Source organism: Falco rusticolus, chromosome Z (assembly GCF_015220075.1).
Source record: "Falco rusticolus isolate bFalRus1 chromosome Z, bFalRus1.pri, whole genome shotgun sequence".
Taxonomy (NCBI): domain Eukaryota; kingdom Metazoa; phylum Chordata; class Aves; order Falconiformes; family Falconidae; genus Falco; species Falco rusticolus.
In genome coordinates, this window is record NC_051210.1 from 1,656,618 (window position 1) to 1,676,687 (window position 20,070).

General features: G+C 41.2%; 1 protein-coding gene across 3 annotated transcripts; it reads left to right on the top strand.

Annotated features, from left to right (window-relative positions):
- Positions 1 to 2: 2 nt before the first annotated feature.
- ATP6AP1L (ATPase H+ transporting accessory protein 1 like) lies at positions 3 to 16,927 on the top strand. 3 transcript variants are annotated; one of them, XM_037372799.1, is made up of 8 exons: positions 3 to 543; positions 629 to 705; positions 7,064 to 7,104; positions 7,927 to 7,988; positions 9,796 to 10,037; positions 14,048 to 14,098; positions 14,805 to 15,048; positions 16,255 to 16,927. In XM_037372799.1, exons 2-8 carry the CDS (start codon positions 695 to 697, stop codon positions 16,555 to 16,557), a joined length of 954 nt encoding a protein of 317 aa, XP_037228696.1. In that variant the 5' UTR covers positions 3 to 543; positions 629 to 694; the 3' UTR covers positions 16,558 to 16,927. The 3 variants fall into 3 exon arrangements, with proteins under 3 accessions (XP_037228696.1, XP_037228695.1, XP_037228697.1); XM_037372798.1 differs by lacking the exons at positions 3 to 543; positions 629 to 705 and adding an exon at positions 725 to 1,002; XM_037372800.1 differs by lacking the exons at positions 3 to 543; positions 629 to 705; positions 7,064 to 7,104 and adding an exon at positions 892 to 1,002.
- Positions 16,928 to 20,070: the final 3,143 nt, after the last annotated feature.

Here is a 20,070-nt window from a genome sequence, read left to right on the forward strand (position 1 = left end):
TGCACGTGGGTCATAGGGTTTGAGATGTCAGCTCAGGTGTCTTGCCGTCTTCTTTGCCATGACGAGCACAGCTGATGTATATTTTCAGAAGGCCGTTGAAGACAGAGGGTCTGCAGAAGAGGCACTGGTGCCTGCGACCCATGTATCTTTTGAGAATGACCCATCCCAGAACCAGCCTGCTGTATTCACAGTGTTGTATATGCACCTTGATGTCTTGGTCTGACAGTCCGGAAACAGAAGCACTGTAATTCTGTGGGCATTCAACAACTGTGTTCTGTCTTAGAGTTATTTGTTAGTATAAAAATGATTGAACCAGAAAGCTGGACATGCACAAACTGAATTAGGGCTGAAGAAAGGAAACTGCTTCCAAATATTTGACTTCTAAGCTTGCTATGTCTGCTTTCACATTTGTAGAATGGGGATAATACTAGTACTCTGAAGGTATTGTAAGACTTCAAAATACATGTAATTCCTTGTTTGGTTATCGTACTGAAGGAGAAATTTCAGAACTGTTTGGAAACAGCACCTTCAGCTTTCTTTAAGGTTAGTTGGGTACAGGTAAGAAGGGCTCTTTGGTGTGATTTCAGAGGCTGGAGAGACCGTCTGATTTTATTTCTCTTTTCCTTAGCAAACTGCTCACATCCTGATACTATTTCCCCAGAATGTGTAATCTTTGATTCACAAGGAAGCTGGAATGTGGCAACGGTAGGTGGCTGCTGTCAGAACAGATCTGAGCAGATGAAGGATTCCTCCTCTGGGTGCCAGTGCAGTGATGGAGTGGTGGATCCCACCCACGATTGGCTGGACCTGCTGCCCATCACAGTGCCAGGCAGAGTGCAGGCAGCTGGCTGCCCGCTGGACCAGAGGAGCAGATGTGCTGGGTGTGGAGGGACTGGCTGTCTTCTCAATGGAAAGAAACGCTGCCGTTAGATTATTACTGTTTTTTTTGTATGTGGGATTTACAGTGTCTGTGGAGCAAATGATTGCGACAGCGGATGGCAGGTCAGTAATCGAGTGTGTATCAACAAACTGGTGGAATTGAGTGCATCTTTTAAATGTTGTAATTGGTCATTTTTGCTGTGTGGAAGCAGATTTCATTGCAGTTTAAAATGTCAGGACGTGGTTTTAATTTTCTTTTTAGGTTTGGAAATGCTTGGGTCCAATATAGAAATGAATTATTTTGAAGTGTACAGTGCATTAAAAATGTAACTTTAAAACAATTTTATAAACAATACTAGAAATGGTATTAAAATAAGTATTTTCTGGGCATCTGTCATATTTAATTACATTTTAATGACTCTCAGACTGTCTTTCCCTGGTCTGTGTGGGAACAGATTTCTAAATAGGGTAATAGCAAGGGTGTGAAAACTGCTCCAAGAAGCATAGGTGTTAAAATATTCTACTTGTGTAGAATGGATATTTGAAGCATGAATTCAATATTGCTAAGAAGTATTAAACTTAGAAGATTACTGGACATTTGGATTTATCATTGTTCATAGTGCTATTTCATTCTCTAATGACATATAAATAGGAAGCCCAAATCACAGCAGGGGGAGGAGGGGACTTTCTAGAGCCAAGCATTACAAAAGTGAAAACAGCCTAAACTGTATTACTTGAATCATGCCCCAAAGTCACTAATAACAAACAGATCAAATATGCTGATGAAGGTCACAACTGGCAATAAAATCTGTGCATTTAAGGCAAGAAGGACATGTGGTGATTTGTTTAAGCTTGTATTAAGAGATCTGGTAGTCAGTTACCGATAAATACTACAATACGTTTTCATTTAAATAGCTTACTTGCTCTTCTCCTCTGCCAGTTTTTGGGTTTGCCAGTGTCTTCTTAGTAAAATTGCACTTTTTTGCAATCAGATCAAAATCTGAGAGAGAGCAAGCAGTGGAGCATTACAGGAACTTTAGTACAATAAATATTAACAAATGTATTTGTGATCCTGACGCCAATGAATTGAATGGATGTTTCGTCTTTGCATTCAGTGGACGTGGGATCATACCTGCACAGTGTTAATCTGCTAGAAGTTCTATGAGCTGTTTTTTTTTTTTTTTTATATATATATTAAAAAGGAAAGCTTGAGTATCTTGTTGTTCTGATCCAGTTCTTACTGAACTTCCACTGAAGTGCGAATCAAACCCCCGTACTCAATGCATTGTAAAATAATTGCATAAATCTGTCTCTGTGCCAAATCACATGTAAGGCTACCAAAACATAACATGGAAGACTTAAAATTTAAAAATATAAGAGTCATGGGCTTGTAGATGTATCTTAATGATAGAACTTAAAATTTAACATTTAAACATTTAAAATTTAGTAAGATTTTTTTGTTAGGGTGTTTCTTAGAAGGAACTAGCTTTTGCCCTGAATCTGGACTACCAGGCTTACACGTTTATAATTTTAATAACTTCTTTGAAATTACTTATGACCAATGTCCCTAGGACTACAACCAGTTCATTGCTACCAGGTGCTCAGCAAGCATTCATCCACCACCTTTAATCATAGCTTATTTTTTTAGTGTGGTTGAAGGTACACATGTTATTTTCCAATTATTTCCAAATATTTGGAAATCCAGTGCTTCATAAATTAACTGAAACTAGTTCAGCAGCCAACGAGGGAGTCTGCAGCTGGGCAACATTAGTATTAGAGGGATAATTCTGAAGTAGTCGCCATACTGCAGTAGAGTACATTTTGCCATCTGATGCGCTTAGTCAGAGCAGCAATATGAAGAATAAAAGACAGTTTTACCTTTTTCTTTTTTCCCTTTAACCTGATGGAGTGGAAACTGTTTATGGGCTCCTCGCTCAGTCACTGTTGAGTGCCAGGCTTATTCATGCAGCTTGTTTGTGTGTACAAAAGACTGCTCATGTGAATGTCTTCAAACTGCAGTCTATATAAACTTTTCCAGACAAATAAGCCAGACTTGGTTATCTTATGTAGATGGATAATGTCATCTGATAAGAGGGAATTTACACTTCTTTATACTTATAATCTTATTTAATTGGGTCTTACATAGTGATCAGTCATCCCAGTGCTTTGTATTAGGGCTAATCCAATTTCATGTGAGTTCCTGACGTACTTGGTATGGTAAATTTGACATACAACTTACATGTCTGGGTGTATCTGAGCTGGTTATTTATGAATTGGTAAGGAAAAATACTAGTTATCAAAAGATATACTACATGTGCAAGTGAATTTGAAGTTTTAGGGTAGAGTGGCTGAAAAAAAAATAATTTAAAAGGCTAGTCTCTAATTAAGTGTGCTAAAATGATTTGTTGTCACTGAGTTGCAGGTCTAGCCACTGTTTGCTGATAGTCTTTCAGGCAGTGGAGAAGAAAGCTCTAGTGCTAGCTAGTGTCCTGTTTCTGACATGTAATTAACATCTTTATAGACAAAAGGGAATATATATTTGTAATGTGGTGGTGTTGTCCCATTTTTCCTTTCAATGCTTTTGTTCTATGAAACACAGTCCAGCTGAGGGCAAAAGGGCTTCACTGCCAGGGACCACCTGTGAATTCCCCAGCTTGCCTCTTATCGGAAAGGTTGCTGATTTGACAGCAGGATGGCTACTGAAGGCCACCCATTCCTGTCACAGATCACACACCTTTGTGACACCTCTCAGGGTTATGGGTGTCAAAGGCAGCTGAAAGACCCAACGACATCAACATCAGCTTGTCCTTGCTCAGAAGCAGGAGGCCAGCCTTCCTTTACACCACTGATAGAATTTGCCATCGTGATCTGGCTTTAGTGAGACAAAGCGAAGACTGCAAGCCTTGCCGTAACGGATTTCCCTCATCTTTCTCTCTTGGGGCTGTATACCTTCTGCAGGAGGAAAGGAAGCAACCAGCATTGCTAATAAACAGATAACGAACAGGAGTGCCTAGGTGGAGTTTATTCCCTTGCATGCCTCCACCTGCCTCCCGAGGGTACCTGCCGTGTGGCTAGTCATACTTGTTGTACTTGTGGTACTTAGCAGTTGTTCCCAGGTCACTCTCTCCACTGCATTCATCATGAAAGCATGACTATTTTATTAGCTGTGCACTCATTTATATTTGAGTATCTTCATCCTGAAAGCAGAAACTTGACATTTCTTCTGGAGTGGCATGGCTGCGCGTTGCTATGGCAGAGGAGTCAAACTGCATTGTCGTGAGCTCCCACCCTGTGCCGGCAGGCTCTGTGAAGGTCGGTTATAACTGTTCCCAGGGTGTAACCCTACAGGGGTGTTTGCAATGAGCTATGCCTCATATATTCATTGTACACTCTTCTCAAGACTTGATGTTGCCTATCAGTTAGCATTCCTTAAGGTGATGTAATTGACCATGATATTAGCCTTATCCCAGGTGGGAAACTAAGTGATGATTATTTTTTTTTAAACTGATAATCATGAAAAAAAAATAACCCTTTCTTTTCCCAGACCGGCATAAAAACCTTTCAAGTCCAGTGAGGAGATGAAATGTATTACACAGTTTTACATCAGTCTGGTGTCTTCTTAATGTTTTAGTCTGCACACTACAGCATGGTGATTTCCAAGCTGGAGTAGTGGGCTGTAAGCTTTTAATTATGTATATAGGGAGGAGCTAAACATATAACTAAGTGTAAGTAAATAGATATATAGGTACAACTAAATATGACTAAAGTTAGTTCAACTAAATGATTTACATGAGTTTGCTTTTGGTGTGCCTTATTATTGTAGCTATTATCATGGAAAAATACCCCAAAATTGCCTTTTCTAGCCAATCTGTCATGCAGGAACACTAGAAAAGAAAAATAAGGCTGCATCAAATCACAAAAATATTGTTCCTAATAGTTACACAACGTAAGAGAGAATTTTGTCTGAGCAAGAAAACAAGGTTTGGTCCATTTTAGCCATGTCTTTTGTTACCTATCTATCAAAAGCTGGTTTTTTCCATCCATCTCAAGGCTGCTTACTGTAGGTGCGAGACCTTTGAACAGCTCGGTGACCTCAGCCCAGCACAAACCTTGGCACCCAAACCCCCAAAACCCACTTGCTGCTGTCCTAAACCTTGGCCAGTGTGAGAAAGTGGGACCCAGCCTGCAAGTGTACAGCCTCTTTGAAGTCACTGGGATTTAACAGCTGCAGCTGAGGAGAAAATCAGTCTCACTATATGTGAATAAAACTACCAGATTGATTTTAAACAGTGTCATCTACATTAAACTTTTTTGAACCTAAGATTGTCTTAAGGTTCTTTCAGCTCGGATCACAGTCACTGCTGCGGTGCTGCAGACCCTAACTGTCTTTCTGGTTGCTGAAGGGACTGAGCAGCTTTCCTGATGGTCTGGAGCAAAGTTGCTCATCAGACCTGGTGTCTGGTGGCAAAGTGACAAGCTGGTATATGGACTCTGCTTCACTTTTGTCTGTTTTGCCTTCTGGGTTTGAGGCATTTGCAAGGGGACAGAAGAGATTATTTGTGGCAGCCGAGAGTATGCCTGCAAAAGGACATTCTCACTGATCAGAAGAGCCTGCTGCTGTCCTAAACCTTGAGCATAAACAAGACATTGCACATGAAATCTGGGCTTTGCTGAAGCGATAACGTTGCCATGGGTTTCAGGCAAGCTGCATTCAGTGTGATCAAACTCCCTGACTGCCAGATCCACAAGGGCATGGCAGCAAGCAGGGCAGGCTGTAAACCATCCCTCGATTCTTCTTTGATGGCGTTACGTTGTTTAGACTCATATTTATCTGCCATTAAGGATACTGTGATGGAAAGTAGGTTGGGATCACTCCTGCAGTACATGCTAGTGGGTAACACAGATCCCCCTACCCAGGGCGTCCACTGGAGAGTGGGTTCACCCAACAGCTGGAGAGCTCCCCAGTGAGGTCAAGGCTTGACTCCGCAATTGAAATGCCAAATACCAAATCTACACACAAACAGTGAAAACTGCTTTTATTCCTAGTCCTTACATGCTGTTCTTTGTGTAATCTTTTCAAGTATTTTGCTTCTGTGATGGGTGGGAAAGGCAGAAAGAAACAAGGCAAGAGAAGAAAATGGAAGTGTATTTCCACGTGAAGTGGCGGTGAGGGAGGTCTGGCCCCACCATCATTTAAGGCCTGGAAGGCAGTGCGCGGGCAGAAGTAGGGCAGGCTGTGCAGTGTCTCTGTGGAACGATACTCAGCTCTGAGTGCGGGAGTGCTGGCGTGTTCACTCGCTAGGGAACACTGGTGGCAGACTTTAAGATGTGGGTATGTGTCATCAGGTGAATCCACTGTAGGGGGCTGCAGGTCCCAAAGAAGCTGCTGTGGTGTGGAGGGGGCAGAAAGGAGTTCCTGTGACTCAAGGAGTGGAGTCTGGTCCTAAGGGAGAGACTGGTTTCTTGGACTTTGGTCATGTAGGTCTTTTGGGGATGTTTGTGAATCTACTGGCTTGATTCTCTGGTTCAGGAAAGCAGATCATACTTAAAACACCTGAAGACTTATCCCTAAATTATACCAAAGAAGAAAATCAAAGGCTGAAAATATCACGAGCCTGGATGTTGTCACCTGAGATGTGCTTTGCTTGCACCCTACCTTGCAGCTGACTTCCATGGGGTTTGGGATTGCTTGGAATCACTGAGGAGCTCTCTTTAGGTGGCTATAAATCTGGGCATAATGCGTGCTAGCCCAGTGCATTTGGCCTGTCCTGGAGAAATTCAGCATGTTGCTTCTGATTATTTCTGGGCGCTGAGGATGGTGCAGTGCTATCCTTGTCTTCCCCTGCTTGTGGGCTGGAACTGGTTCAGTCTGTAATCCAAAACTGTTGTCCCATGGAAAGGGACAAGAGGGGTAATGAAGCCTTTAGTAAATATGGTAAGGATATGGGAATGCCTGGCAGGGCTGATCCACCTGAGGGATCTCTGAAAATGTATGCATTGTTGCCCTGGGTACACTAGCTTTGGGATTAATTTGCCCTGTTCCTGTGACATTAACTAGCCAAGGATATGAGTTACGTTTTGAATGTTTTATTGAATGAACAGGAACAGGAGCTCTCCCCAGTCAACTTGTTGCAGACTTTAAATCCAGATGCTGTACAGTAAATATTTTTCTCCTCTCTTCTAGTTCACATGCATTCTCAGATCAAGATTCTCTGCAAAGAAATGGTAAGGCTTTCTGTGAGCTGAATGCCTGAATACCGGTTCTCTTAGAGCAGCCATAAAAGATCTTCATTCCCAGATGTTGCTTCTGCTGGCATTAGCGACTTCTGTTAAATGTTTTGTTAAAGCATATCTCTCTTTAAAAGACACCATTTAAAGGGCTTGTCTGGTTAAAATAATGATTTACCAACTGACTGAGGTGCAGTGAGAATGTGGAAGAAAGAAGTGTTTTGTCTTTTTTGTGTTTTCGTTGTGGTTTTTTTTTTAAACTAAATGAAAACAGAGTTGTATGTTTGAAGGATGGAGCTGTGAGAGTGTCCATGAAATGATCTGTGAAAAGTCACTCTCCTGGCAAGCAGTCAGACAGTCAGGTTATTTGTCACAGCTTCCCATTGCTCACCAATGCAGAGAAAGAAATTCCCACCCATAGTTAACATGTTTTCGCCATGCACTTGTACACACACCCTTTGACAATAGAGTTTGCTGTATGAAGAAAGAAGAAGCTTTTGTTAAGTGTGTTCGGGATGAATAAAGGCTGAATCTTGTAATTTTGGGGCATTAGGAGTTCTTCCCAGTAAGAGTGGCAAGATGTTCAATGGAAAGAAGCGGAACCTTGTTGTATGAGTAAGGTAAAGTAAACCAGAAAATACATGTATTGAAAGCAGTATTTGCACCAAGCCAAATTACTTTCCAAAAAAAATATCAGGTATTCTGAAATACAAATTTTATGCAGGGTTAGTTGTTGTTTGCATAGGAACGTGCAAGAGCATGCTTTTATAAATGATTGGATGTTTTCTTTGTAGGCTAACAACACACTTTCTTCTGCAGGTCGACGTTATGATGGTGGTGTGAAGCCAAAATTTAATGTAAATCAAGTAGCAATTACGCAGGTAATGTTTGAAGGACTGGATCTGTAAAGATTTTTCATAGCACATCTAGATCTCTTCATTTACATTATTGAATTAAATAATACATTGTTTACAAGAAATAGCCAACAAAACTGTCTAAATCATTGTGGTATGATACTGATCCACTACGTGCTGTACAAGATACCTTCTGCTTTTCTGAGAAGTGAGGTGAGGCTTCAGTTGCCATCGCTGGTGCTGACAGGCAGTGAGTTGGGGCACAGGGTCTTACTGAAAGAACCAAATCCTATCATCCGTATTCTGTACAGTGTAATTTGACTGCTGCGGCCAGTATTTTGCTTGTATCATTTGGTACTAAAAGAATAGCCGAAGCAAAACTGCAAGACTGGTTAAATTTAGTGGGAGTTTTCCTGAGGTCAGTCATTAGGTCTTGTAAAAAAGTGAGCATAAAAGGCTTCTGTACCAAAACCCCTGCAAATGATGCAATCTAATGTAAATCATCTGTTGATTAAATATCTCTCATCTGTGCTTCTGGGAAGACAGCCTTAGAATTTATGCAGGTGACAGTCATAGTCAGTGTTTCTCGCTGGCTGTTGCATCACGTTTTCTGACCACGTTCTTACCTTACTTTCAGCTTGTTGCTGTGAGTACTTTAATCCTAAAGCAGTCTTGGGCCATACGTAAGGTCAAGTATCAAAAGGGGTGTTTCAGGGTCTGAGCTGGGAGACGTGATTTGCTAATCTGAAGAGCAAAAAAAAAAAAAAAAAAAAAAAAAATCTCTCTTTAAGCCAAGACAAAGCTTTGGAGCTTAACTGCATCCCTTCTGGAACCTGGTAAGATGCTGTTTGTGACTGGGACTCACTTCTCTTGTTTGTACAGGATTTGAGCTTGCTTAATCATATGACATCTAAAACAGCCATGCAGACATTGTGTACATTATCATAGTCATACCTGTAGATGGAAAAGAGCTGGTGTCTGGAAATTTTAGTCTGAAACATGGAAATGACAGCTAAATTTTGAGGTCCTTTCTGAGCTCTGACTCACTGTCTCAAATTATTTTGCCCAACTGCCCAATTGCCCTCCTTTTGCTATGAAATTTAGCTTAGAAGGGATAGCATTTTTCTGATGTCTACAGATGACATGAAGCTGCAGTCCCCAGGTTTTCATCTTGCCAATGACTCATTTTGTAAAGGCAGGGGTCCATACTTGAGCCATCCTGTTCCGCAGCAAGCATTTTTCTGCTTTTAAAGCCATCAGGAGCCAAACTGTCTGCAGGTAGATGTAGACTTGGACATTTTTTTCACCTGGACAGCTACCTAGTGTGCTTTCAGCATGGTGGGCTGTGTCCTTGGCCCAGGCTGAGCCCTCTTTAGTGTGTTGAAGTAATTCGTGCAAGTGTCCTAGATAGTCTTCTGCTGTGATCAGCACCTTGTGATTCTGACTTTGCTTTAATGTTTTGTTGGCAGCTCTGCAGTGTGCTGGGGTGAGACCGGGAGCATGCTAAGAATGCAGTTTGACCCAGTGCTACAACCCTAGTAGAATAAATATAACTTATATTGGCACTCTGGCCAGCTGTGCTGGAGCTAGAGGTCTGTGTGGTGCCATTCCCGTGATGGGAAGGGGTTAGTCAGAGATTTCTCTGCTTCAGAAATCTTCAGAAATCTGATTCAGAATCAGAAGTACTGAAATCAGTCTGGATTTCAGTACTGCTGTGGCTGAGAACTGGCTCCACAGATGCTCTCAAAGTGCTGGCCTAATTTATTCTGGTAGGATGGAGAGTCACTCCTGAAATACACATCTTCTGATGCCGTTTTTTTGTGTGGTCCATCAGGTTGTCAGCTACAACTTGAGCAGGAAAGGACAGTGGGAAAGAGCATCCTGGAGGCCATTCACCCACAGCCACTACAGCCCTCTCAATGTTACAGTGAATGGCATCCCCTGCATTCTCTTCTGGGCCAAGAGGATCATGATTAAGTTTGAAAACCACACACAGCTGGATTTGACGGAGAAGACGTTTGGTGTCCATGCAACAGTGGATGTTGGAGATTCAAACTGCAGCGAAGACAGTGCAATGTAAGGTGGCATTCTACTCTGCCAAAGGACAGATAACAAGTCTAGTAAATACATACTGAAGGAAACCAGACCTTGTGTATCATCATGTGGTGTAGAGCTCCAGGGGCAGGCTCCTTCCTAGAATGTCCTGACATTGCAGGCAGCAGGGCAGCATGCGTTATATGCTTTCACACCAGTCTTTCACAGGGCACGTAGATATACCTAGCTGTCTTCATCTCTTGCAGTGGCGCAGTTAATCCCTGTGGCCAGCCAGTTTTGCTCTTGGTGCCTATGAGGCTGAAGCTGTCGATCTCTTTAGTCTCCAGCTGTTTTACGTAGCTGCTGGGGAGACTGGATAGAGGATCTTACACTGAGTATGGAGTCTTAGGGGCTGGCTGTGCATGGCTACTTATCCCTTCACAGGATGTGTGGCAGCAGTAACATAAACCATTGCTACAAGATGCTGATGTGTGTTTAGGAGCAGTTTGGTAGCCCCAAGTACCAGGATGCGATAAGTGAGTTACAGAAGCCAGAGAGTGAATTCACTGTAGGTTTGCATGTGATCTGAAGAGTCTCCAAAACCCTGATCTCTACGTCCCAGTCTGCCGTGAATTTCTTCAGCATGAACAGTATTTAGCAGGTTTGCTTTTGCTAAACCTGAGTGAGAGCTATGTATTAACCTAACTGAACCCAAAGGCCTCCAGTCCCATGGCTATACTAGAAAGGCATGTAGATTTTTTTTAATTTCCTTTGTCATGTACCTGACTAATTCTCTCCCTCCATGTGGTATGCTGACTGGCTTCATGTTTAATACCAGGTCATTGATTCCATTCTGGTAGGCAAGAGTCTAGAAGTTAGGAAGTGGATACTTAACTGGGCATGTGCTGAATGTGAGCGTTGAGTGATAAATGGTGTTTGAATCTGTGATGACACAAACCAATAAAAATAACATGACCAAACCCTGCAGTTTCATGTAGCTCCTATACAACATTTCACCTGTACATCTAAAGACATTTTCACAGAAAGTAGGTGTTACTTCTTTCTGATTATACACCTGTGAAGAATAACCCAAGGTGCACAGAAATTCTAGTGAGGTTACAAGAAAACTAAAAGTGTAATTGGAAAAGAAGCCAGATTTTCTGCCTGTGGTACCATAGTGTTCATCAAGGTAGTCTGAATTTTACATCATCAACACGTGAACTAATCTGGCACTATGTTTTGACAGGCAGAGGTAGAGAACGGAATAATATTATTTTAAAAATAAAAAGTAATAACTTAACCAGGATTCATTCTTCTCTTCTGGTCTGCAATTCAGAAATAGTTTAGTCTTATTAGTAACGAGTGTAACCTCACAGAAAATATACTGATGCAAAAGTAAGGATTTCAAAGCAAGAAGTATAGTTTTATAGTTGTTCATAAGGCTTGAAAAATCAGGAGTGCAGTGGCAGAGCTCCTGTTTAGAGACTTAGATTTCAGCAGGCTACTCTGTCTACTTACCTGTCACAGGTACCTCGTACTCTGGTTACAGTAGTGGATGCTTCAGTCTGTAAATACTGAGTTCTAAGAGATTAAGAATTGTCCTAGTTCTGGCTGGAACGGAGGTATTTCTCTTGTGTTTTGTGTCTGTGACTAAAACTATTCATAACACACCAGTGCTTTGGCTCTTGCTGAGCCAGTGTCCAGGCTTTCTCTGCTTGTTGTGCTGCCCCACCAGTGAGTAGGCTGAGGTTGGCAAGAGGCTGGGAGTGGACAATGCCTGGACAGCTGTCCCATGTTGACCAGAGTTATATTCCCTACCATATAACTATCATGCTCAGCAATAAAAACTGGGGTAGAGGGAGCAGGGGATAGCGGTTGTGTTTTCTAGGGTAGCCATTGCTCAGAGATTCGCTGGGCATCAGTCTGCTTGTGGGAGACAGTCAGCGATTGCCTTTGCAAAACTGTGGTCATTTCCCCCCCTGTTTCCTTCGCTTACTAAACTCTTATCTTGACCCATGAATTCCCTCCTTTGCTCTTCCTTTTATTCCCCCTGTCCTGCTGTGGAGTGGGGTGCAAGCAGAGCGAGTGAGTGTCTGCATGGGTCTTAGCTGCTGGCTGGAGTCAGTCCACCACAGGGATGCATATTCTGCTTGATGCATTATGTTGAAAGATATTTGGGGATTTATAGAATACATTATTCATTAAAAAAGGAAGAGTCAGGAACCAGAACTACTCTACAGCATACCCTTGACATGCCTTTTCTCAGTGTTTCACCAAGTTTAATTTCAAGCTCTGTACTGTCCAGAGCCATCTTACCTGCCATGTCTTTTGATCTTTCTCTTTGTTTCTCTCATAGTTTTCTGATTAGCCTTGAGCTAGGGGTGTGCTGCTAAAGGCAGGCAGGACCTTGTTGCTTAGTTTGAAGCTGAGGCTGGCATGTTTTTCTAGTCAAGAGACATACTGTGACTACTGAGCATTTTGTCCTCTTTTCTGTGGAGAGAGAGAGGAAAATGCTACCCATCCCCAATGGTTTTGCTTTCTTGCACGTTCTATACTTTGCTTATTTGGGGTACATTAAGAAATACTACTCCCACTGACTCCTGCCCTTTGAATGTGCTCCAGAATCCTAATCAAGAAAGGGCTTCCTTATTCTGAGCTCTCTCTAGGAGGGGTTTGTCAGGACATTTGACAGTTTGCACGAACAGATCTGTGGCATCTCTGCTAGTTTCCATTTATCAAGTGATTAAAAACTGTATGTTTCAAGTATCCATTCATTCGTTGCCACTGATGACATCAAAGTACTGGTTGAGGTCCCTATATGTAGAAATCATGCTCTGTGGTTAGGAAAATAGATAATCTGGGCTCATGAGTCAAGATTAGACTCAGGTGTAATTATCAAATAAGAGTCTTGAGTAGATTTTTAGTCAACCTGCATTTGACTGTAGCAGAGAAGAAAAGGAAACACTGTCTTGAACGTTACCTGTAGTCTCATGTTTAAGGGCTGACCTAAGTTATACCAGTTGATGGCTGAGTGCTCACAGGATGTATTGCTCTGTTTTTCTCACCCCAGAAAAGTCCTTTAAGCTTCTCCCTTCTCCAGCTTTCTTTGACTCTGTTGTGGCTTTATGCCAGCTTTCAGGGTGGTTTACACTGCCTGATCAACGCAAAGTAGCTGGAGTCAGGAAAAAATATTTGACACTGAGCACATATGCATTTGCTATACAAATATAATAATCCAACCGGCAGGTTTTTTTATGCACCAACTTCTGGATCAGGCCACTGAGTTGAATGCCGTATTTGCCTGTGTCCAGTCCTCAGCTGTCTGTGATATCCCTTTGTAGCAAAGCAAGGGGTAGTCTAGATTCAATGTCCTGGTTTATTGTACCAGTGTTAGTCAAGGTCAAGAAGTCCAGATCTTCTCTGAAATCATAGGGCTAGCTGTTTTTTTAAAAAAATATTCTTCAGCTTCAAGTTTGGAAGTCTTTCCAATGCTGCATGTTTTCACTATGTTTTATCTCTACTTAGTCTGAAAAGGTTATGTCAACAACGAGAATCTATTATGCAGGTTTTAAGAGGCAAAACATTACTGTTAAGCTAAAAAAACATGCCATTTAATCATGCAGTGCTACAATGCATTAATTCCAGAGATGGTAGAAGTGTGGTATTTAAAAAGACAGGAATAATGTGGCTGTTTACACTTTCTAATGACATAGAGGTGATGCATGACAGAATTGTCATGGCATGAGAAGAACACCGATCAAATGGACCTAATTGTCAGCTGACGTTGAAAGAAGTGAAACTGAATTGTGTGGAAAGTTAAACACGCAGTTCTGTTCTTTCTGGACGGTCTAGGCCTCACTCAAATTAACAGGTGAACTACTGGATTTCACTGGAGGAAGTTTTAATCCTTTCAGTTTTTTTCTCACTGACTTTGAAGGTATACTGAGCAAAAGGTTTCATGTATAACTGTGCTTGATCTTTTGTGATGCTTTTTTCTCTTAAGATTTGTGAAGTTTTTTATCTAGCCTGATGTTACTTGGTTTTTGGCCTAGGCTTTCTCTGAAGTTTGGTGACATTGGCAATCTAAAGGGACTTGTTATTAGGTAAGTTTATATGATAATGTAAATATTTGATAATCACATGTTAATATGCATTGTTATGCAGTTGCTTGTGGAATTTGTTTTAGGAGAATTTGTCTAAACGGAAATAATGTGATAAAAGCTGTTGATTATATAATAGGCACACCTGCATTTAATAGGTTTAACATTTGCCTGCCTTGTTTTATTAAGGCATTTCTTCTATGTTGACTTTTCTGTTAATGAGAAAAGTTTGGGTCATCTCTTTTAAATAGATTCTTCCCGTGTCTGAAATTTTTGCTAAACTTTGCTAATTAGCTACATCTTTGTCTGGAAATTTTGCCACAAGAACTGATAGTGTGGGCTGCTCAGGCATCAGACTATGACCTACTTTATGTTTGTTTCTTGTCAACAGAACAAAACAACATTTCTTTAAAAAATAATTTTCTGTATCTTTTATGGAAGTGCAATACCAATGTTGCATACAGATTTTTCGAAGTCATTTAGTAAAAACCCCTCAGTGTGTGGGATGGCAGCAAACTCCTTCAGCTGCAGCAGTGAAGAACCTCAGATCACTTTCCAGACTCAGTAGAAGTGGCTAGAGCTCCCACTGGTATAAATGGGTGAAACTCTGGTAATACCAGTGTGTCTTCTAAGATTGTTCAACATTTGAATTTAATAGTTGTAACTCTTAGGTAGACTTACTCACCTTTCTTCCCATACGTATTTTCAGATTCTTGTTAACAGCCAGCTATTACCAGCTGTCTGTTCAGAACTGGTTTAGTTTACACAGACTGCAGCTTCTTTACAACCACTCCATACAGGCAACGTTCAATGCAACCAGAATATATGCACCAGCAAGTTACTCCTACCACTGTGAACACGTGAGCAGCTTGCAGAGATACGATGCACTGCTTGTACCCAGCTCTGCAAATGATCTTTCAAAGCTTTGGGAAGTCACTTTTATTGATTTCCAGGTAATGTGATGGAATTAAGCCAAATGGATTCCATAGGTAGACTGATGGGAAATTTTGCACTTCACTGCCAAGAAAGTATATGACCTTCCATGTACAGTTTACAGGATGTCCATGGAAACTTGAAATAGAAATGAAGACTTAAATTATTATGCTCACCTTCCTGTCCAAGGAAATGAAGGGCTATATACATTTTCTGTAGTCTCTTGTGTGGGTTTCCCATTAGTGTGCGGAATGAATTTAAATGTTAGTGTTAACATCTCTCTGAGCTGGGCTCTTCAACCTGGCATCAACAACATCAGTCACCAAGTATGGGATTCATCTCACTTAACTTTTGATGCCTAGTAATTTTAACCTTGTGCCCTGATTATAGTCACCCCAGCCTGCCTCTAAAGCCAGTGGATAATTCCTGTGACTCATCTTCAGTCCTTATTTTAGGATGAGATTAATCATCTTCTGAAAGTGCCTATTTTTCTGCATTTGACAATAAGGGAGCCTAAGATGACTGGATGAGGATGTCTTGGTTTTAGATACCTAAGTCATAGGGCCTGAAGAGCTGAAAAGGGGGACTGAGGGGGAGAGCTGATCCCCTTTTCTCACCACGTGATAGATGCCCACAGGCTGCTTTAGTGGAGCGGACAGTCAATTCCCCGAATGCTAGTGTGGTAAACCATGTTAGAATCAAAGGCACAGGTAAAACTTACTGGTAGTTTGGTAGTTTTGGCCATAGCTGAATGCAACTTCATGTAGTTTAGCCATATACCGTGCACATGGATCAGGTGAGAAAAACTGAATATTAGCATAGGCAATTGAGTGTATTTCTTTGTTTGTCATGTTGAAGTTTATGCATTGTGAAACAGAGGCTGTCAACAAACAGTACTGGAAACGTACTGTTAACCTGAAAGGTACCACGATTACGATTAAGTGTTACTGGGGTCTGATGAGTAGTCATAGAAGATTTTGTTTGAAACACAACTGCAAATCCCTTGGGCAGCAGAGTGAAGTGGATTAGAATAACTGGTGGTCTCTAGAAGACTGACATGGGTAAACTCTGAGCATTAACTCCAGCTAGCACTGATAGGTACAATTTTGCAGTATGCAGGTATTAAATGAAAAATTCTGCCTGCCACCAGGAGCAAATTCATGAAGCTGTATGTAACTGAGACACAAGTACTTTATTTAATACAAGCCCTTTTGTTCTCTTTGTAGATTCAAGGTTTTAACATTCAAGAAGGACATTTTGCCTATGCAAAAGACTGTGCATCCATTTTCTCTCCAGCGATACTTATGGGACTGGTTATGTCACTGATTCTGCTGTTGGTTCTTGCCTACGCTCTTCATATGTTGATCCACCTGAAATCTCTTGACAGGCACTATGAATGCAAAGCTTCGCCTGCCTATTTTACGCAGATGAAAGACAATGACATGGGAGATGAGAAAGAGCCACTGAGAAGCAGTGGAAACGAGTCCTATGAACTTAGAAACCAACAGTTCAGTAAAATCTATATTTAGCAGTATGCATCTGTCTCAGTGAAACAAGTGGTATTTTCTTCCTCTGGCACTGTTGTATGTAGGTTGTGCAGGATTTTCACCAACTGATGAAAGGAAAAGTAGGTAACAGACTGTTTAACCAGTTACTGTCTGTTATTTACTGATAACCTCAAAGATGACTTGGGAAACAAGATGAGAGGAAAAAAAATGCCATTGTAAGAGATTTCATGTTGTGGGAGTTTATTCCTGTAGTACAAAACCAAGATGCATGTATTTTCATCCAGTTTATCAAGTCTTGAAGAGAGAATCAGTAATGGACACTTTGAAATTAAATACAGATAGAAAAAGTTGTAAAATAAAATATCTCTTTGCTTATTCTTTCAGAAGGCAAGATTTTCCCTGCTTTTGTATTTACTTCATCCGCCCTGCGCTGTCTCCTGACAAAATAGCATCCATTCCTTTCTCAGTGTATGTCTTCCTTTTATTTTCCAAATTACATCCACTCCTCTTTGTCTTCATAAACTCCTTTTCTTCCTTTGGAGACTTCAGAACCATATAAGCTGGTATTATCCACTACACTGATGAAATAGTGATGGCTCCAGCACAGCAGCATCTTGGTTCTTTTCTCTGTCTAAGCTGGAGGCTTACTGTAAGGATCTAGTGGGAGAACGGTAGACATCTGGTCAAAGGCTTACCCTTAGTTCCCCGGATCAACTCCCCGCCAGAAGATGGATTATGAGCATTATACCCTGTAATTCTAGGTTAATTTCTTTTCTATCAAATCCCATCAGTCTCCTTTGGGAATTTTACCTGAATGGAGATAGCCAGTGCTATAACTGAAAATATAAACAAACAAAGTGGTGGAGGTTCCCTAGCAGTGAAGAGGATACCGTGATACAGTTTTCTCTCCTCCTCCTGAGTGTTTAATATATGGTCTTCCCACTCATCCTTTCTTCTGTTAGAGTCAGGATTTGGCAACTCCAAATTAGCCTGTAATTTGGCCCTGACTTCTAGCAAGGAAGAATGCAGCAATGTACTAATTGTACTGCTTTTAGGTCACAAGTAATACAAAACCTAGCATGTTAGAAAATGTTCTGCAAAACCAGATTCAGTAAACAAATGCCCTTTTTATTTTAGATAATAGATCTAATTAGTTGGTTTTGGTCTCTGTAAACTATACTGCAGTGATCTCTAAACACCTTGAGAGACATCCAAGAGTCTCCTGTTTATTAGCACAGATGACACACAGACTAGATGTGGAGTCCAAAGCAGTTAGCTGATTTAGGAAGGCACTTCAGAGGAAAAGAAAAAAAATCTTTGAAGTATAACCAGACATGAGACAAGCTTCTGGGGACTTGGCAAGGCTGTCTGTGGGCAGTTACTGCCAAGCCTCAGCTGTTTTATAAAGGCAGCAAACAAAACCATGAATCTCTGAGAACCTGAATGAGGTTAAAATGAGAAGGTGCAAATAAAACCCACACTTTTCTATGTGGAGTGGCAAAACACTCGTGGGATTGGTCTCTGCTTACACACAGCAATGACAGGATACAGGCTGATAGTGTTAGAAGGATGCCAGTGCTAAATCAGTGATGTTCCTCAGAGTCTGGAGAACAGTGCTGTTGGGCCTGGGGTTTGCTTGCCTGTCAGGCAGTGAAAATCTGACACTAATCAGTGGTAGTCTGACTGTCAAAATTAATGTCATTCACTGATGTAAAATACCCACGCTGCAGAGCTGTGCAGGGTGGCTTTGGGCAGGGCAGTGTTCTGTAAACCTCGTGTTCTCTGAGACACAAGTGTGCTAGCTCCTCCCACAGAGCTCATTTAACCTTCTGGTTAGCATCTGATTATGCTGTCAGTATTATTCGTACTGTCACTTTATTGCATGTTTGAAACAGGCAATGTTGCTGTAAGAGGTTCCTATGAGACTGATAAATCAGGAATAGAACAAAGGAGCTTCCCTCTAATCACGTCCCTCATCCTCATGTCCTTCTAAACCTCCTTCCCTAGCTATTTTCCAGCCCACCTATGTTCTCTTCATCTTATCCTAGTTTTGAGGGTGAGGTGATACCTGCTGGCTTTCTGCTTGAGAGCAGCACTGCAAATCTCCAACATGTGTCAGTGCAGAATGAAAGGATGAGTGGTGTCCTTTCAGCAGGAATGCACTTGAACAGGAGAAATTAACTTATGCCCACTATTTACACCAGAAAAGGAGAATGCAGATAAACATTTAAAAAAGTGTTGAGAAAAAGAAAATAAATTTTATCAGCTTTTTCTAAACCACGACAGAACTGGTATTACACGCAGGATCTCTTGGGTGGAGAAGTACAGTGAGTAGTTACCTCCTCTCTGCTGGGACTTTTTATGTTGCAGTCCTGTCTGGCAGTGGCAGGCGATTCTGCTCTGCCAGGTATGCTCAGTGTCATCACATCTCTACACAGGTGCCTGCAAGAGTTAGAAAGGATAAATATACTTACTAATTGAGTTAGACAGGAAATACAACATTCAGCCATAGGTCTGGAATTATGACCCATATATGTGTAAAGAGTTAATGATGCTTTAGTAGAAAAAGCACCAGAAGAAAAAATCATTATTATTGCAGTTTCTGTCTCCTCGTGCCACATATAAAAACAAGCACCGATGGTTGGAAAAGGTAAAATGTGGATATTTGCATTCCTGGTAAGCTGCGTTTTCTGTGAGCCAATCGATTCTTGTTAAGGGCACATTTTGAAACAACAGATGCGTTCCATTCCTCTGGCCCTGAAACAAGAAAATTCAAGTTAAAATTATTTGCTTGCTCCATAAATAAGCTAGATTATCAGTAACAGAATCATTAATAAAATACAAGCTTTTTTACATGGTCCATATTCTGCATAATTTCATTGCTGCATGAGATCACAGCAGCCTTTTCAACATATATACATTCATACAAACAGAAGCCTTATAGCATCTTTTCAAAACTGATTCACTTTCAAATTCAGGGCCCCATCTCCTCTCACTCAAACAGGATAAATTTCACAGACTATGCAGCTCTCACTGTGTGATGATAACACTGAATTGAACAAATAAATGCATGTTTCTCATACATTTCAGCTGCTGTACTTAAAATTTTAGATAATTGCCCCTCACCCCGATGTTATGCAACGTCTGCAGAAGACTCTGTTTCCAGGCAGTACATAAAGTAGTGTTGTTAAAACTAAAGTGGTGGCAAGACTGCAGGCATAGTATTATTTACAAATGCACAAGGAATAGCCAAAGCCAAGGTCGCTGTGAAGAAAGAGAGAAAAACCATGAGTCTGCTAGCTGGTAAGTAACGCTGAATTCCACCAAGCCAGAAGAAAGAGATTTATTTTTTCCCTTCAGGTTTTTAAAACAGTGGTGTTGCCCTCCCCTCCTTTAAACATTGATTCTTGCTGTAGCAGCAGCTGATATTTCTGTCAGGTTTGTTTGGTTGGTTGGTTTTGGTTTTTTTAATGGAGGATTTCCAAAAGGCTGGATGCAACCTTCAGTTTCAGAACTGTCCCCAGCAGCACAGAA